The 3,094-nt window shown below is 54.0% G+C and overlaps 1 protein-coding gene across 1 annotated transcript in view; it reads left to right on the top strand.

Moving 5' to 3' along the window:
• Positions 1–3,094, top strand: part of Vav1 (vav guanine nucleotide exchange factor 1) — a 41,833-nt gene that overhangs the window by 21,659 nt on the left and 17,080 nt on the right. Inside the window, exons 8-9 of the mRNA XM_055617784.1 lie at positions 253–356; positions 961–1,060. Of these exons, the coding sequence (XP_055473759.1) occupies positions 253–356; positions 961–1,060 (204 nt within the window). The remainder of the gene's footprint in view (positions 1–252; positions 357–960; positions 1,061–3,094) is intronic.

Raw genomic sequence — 3,094 nt, 5'->3', positions numbered from 1 at the left:
TGTGTGTCTGTGTGTGACTCTCCTCTCCTGTCTGTCCCTGTGCCTGTTTGTGTGTGTGTCTATGTCTTTGTCTGTGCCTGTGTCTGTATGTGTGTCTGTGCCTGTGTGTATTTGTGCCTGTGTGTGTGTTTGTGTGTCTATGCCTGTGTCTGTGCCTTTGTCTGCCTGTGTCTGTGTCTCTGTGTGTGCCTGTGTCTGTGCCCAGGCTCCAGGCCCAGAGCCAGCTCTTTCTTCCTTCTTCCTTTGGGGTAGGAGCTGCTCTCTGTGCACACCAACTTCCTGAAGGAGCTGAAGGATGCCCTGGCTAGTCCAGGAGCAACGACGCTGCATCAGGTCTTCATCAAGTATAAGGAGAGGTGAGACACAGCTGAGCAGACTGGGGTCACAGCCATGCCTGAGAGGGGCAATGAAAGGCATTAGAGACCGCCGTGTGGGGCTCTTCACTGAGTGAGGGCTGAAGGCCAAGTGAGCCAGGACTTTGGGGATTCTAGGTAGGGGCTCCACCCCTGAGCCATGTCCCCAGCCTCTCACTGGGGGATTCTGGGAGGAGGCTTCACCCCTGAGCCATGCCCTGAGGCTGGCATTCCCAGCCTGTGTTTAAGTTTTACTTCTACCGTGTATCCCTGGGAAGCTATTGCGTTTTCCTCTATGAATCAGCATGTTTCGGGGTTACAGTGACGATTGAGTAAACCATTGATAAGGCACTTAGCACAGGGCTTGCACACAGTTGGTGCTTAATAATTGTTTGTATAGTCAACAGCCATTGGTCACAGACTGTGCGCTGCGCTCTACCATTTCCTATCACGCTATTTGCTATTACGGTTAACCTTCTGAGAGGGCTGCGTGCCAGTCCTGTGTTACAGAGGGGAGACTGTGGCTCAGGGTCATGCATTTGGGATGTGTGCTTAGCTATCCCTGACCTAATAGTCCCCCTTCTGTGCTGTCCCACCCTGGCCACAGGTTCCTTGTTTACGGCCGGTACTGCAGTCAGGTGGAGTCGGCCAGCAAGCACTTGGATCAAGTGGCCACAGCAAGAGAGGATGTGCAGATGAAGCTGGAGGTGGGGCTGTGCCGCCCTCGTGGGGTCCTCCCTCTGCCTTATGGGTCCTGGCGAGCATGGGACAGACGGAGTTGGGTCCACTTTTCGGTTTCAATCTTTTGTGTGTGGCATGCGCACGTGTGTGTGTGTGTGTGCATGTATGGATCTGTGCCCATGTGTGTGTGTCTGTGTGTGTGTGCATGCTTGTGGATGTCAGAGGAGAACCTATGGTCTCACCGCCTACCTTACTTTTTGAGATGGGGTCTTTCACTGCTCTTGACTCACTTAGTAGGCTAGACTGGCCAGGGAGCCCCAGGGACCTGAGCCTCTGTACTTCCCAGAGTGTGTGTGTGTATGTGTGTGTGTGTATTTGGAGACTAGAGGTTGGGGCCTCATGTCACCCATTCCAGCTCTCCGTCTTCTATTTTGACACGAGGTCTCTTGCTGAGCCTGAAGCTTACTGATTGGTTAGGTCACTTAGCACTGAGCATCTGCCTGTCTCTGTCCCCTGACAGCTGTTGCCACCACTGTAGGAGTTAGACATCTGTGATCAGGGTTGCTGGGTATTTTCACTCAGGTCTTCACACTTGCACGGCCAGCACTTTTCTGACTGAGCCATCTCTCCAGCCCCTAGCTGGTGGCCGCTGAGGGCTGGTGGGAGGACGAGGCTTCCAGAGTGCATGGGAAGACCATGGGTCAGAGAAGATATTGTCCCAAACTGAGCCTGTAACCCGGTAGAGTCATGACCCTCTGACCTCACGATGCCCCAAGTTTACCCTGAGACCTTGACTCCATGAAAGATCTGATGTCAGGCTGAGCTGTGATCTAAACTGGATCCCAGTGCAATACTGGCTAAGCCTCTGTTAGCCCTGGGGGATGCCGTGCTTTGGGGAAGATGCGGTGAAAACACAGGAGTAGAAAGCTACTCAAATATACAGCTATTCAAGGAGAGAGAGGGGGAGAGAGAGAGAGAGAGTGCAGGTACATATGCATGCATGTTCATGTTGTGGCCAAAAGTCAGCACTGTGTGTCTGTATCACATTTTACCTTTCTTTTAAATTTAAATTTAATTTACTTTTTTTCTGGGGGGGAGTTTTGCCTGCGTGTATATATGTGTGCACCATTTTGGGCAGTGCCTGTGGATGCCAGAAGGCGGCATCGGATCCCTTAGAACTGAAGTTAAGGATGGCTGTGGGCCGCCACGTGGGTGCTGGGAATTGAACCCAGTTCCCCTGCAGGAGCAGCTGGTGCTCTAACCACTGACCAGCCTCTTCCTTCCCTCTTCTACACTTCTTTGCCTGCTCTTTTTGTGTGCCCATGCCACAGTGTGTGTGAGGGTGGTGCCAGGGACTGGACTCAGGTTGTCACGTTTGCCCGAAAGCCTCTTCACCTGCTGAGCCATCTCGCAAACCTCTCCATCTTGTTTGTCAGACAGGGTCTCTCCCGAGGCTTGCTAGTTTGTGTAGGCTGGTAAGCCCGTTAGCACCAGGGGTCAGCCTGTCTCTGCTAACAACTGCCTGCACCAACATGCCTAGTATTTTTTATTTTTATTTTTGCTGTGGGTTCTGGGGATGGAATTCAGTTCCTCATGCTGGTAAGGCAGGCACTTCACATAAGAGCCATTATACTTAGTCTATCCAGTCTGTTTGCCCCTCCTCCCCACCTCTCCTTCTCTTCCTCCCCTGCCTCTCCTCCCCCTCCTCCTCACCTCTCCTTCCCCTCCTCCTCACCTCTCCTTCCCCTCCTCCCCACCTCTCCTCCCCCTCCTCCCCACCTCTCCTCCCTCTCTTCTCTACCTCCCTTTCCCCTCCTCCCCATCTCTCCTCCCCCTCCTCATCTCTTCCCCCTCCTCCCCTGCCTCTCCTCCCCTTCTTCCTCTGCCTGTCCTCCCCCTCCTCCCCACCTCTCCTCCCCCTCTTCTCTACCTCTCCTTCCCCTCCTCCCCATCTCTCCTCCCCCTCCTACCCACCTCTTCCCCATCTCTCCTCCCCACCTCTCCTCCCCTCCTCTCCACCTCTCCTCCCCTCCTCTCCACCTCCCCTCCCCTCCTCTCCA

This window comes from Psammomys obesus, unplaced genomic scaffold (assembly GCF_907164565.1).
Source record: "Psammomys obesus unplaced genomic scaffold, mPsaObe1.curated_primary_1811, whole genome shotgun sequence".
Classification (NCBI taxonomy): Eukaryota; Metazoa; Chordata; class Mammalia; order Rodentia; family Muridae; genus Psammomys; species Psammomys obesus.
Note: the sequence above shows the minus strand (reverse complement) of the source record. Positions and strands in the feature narration are given on the sequence as shown.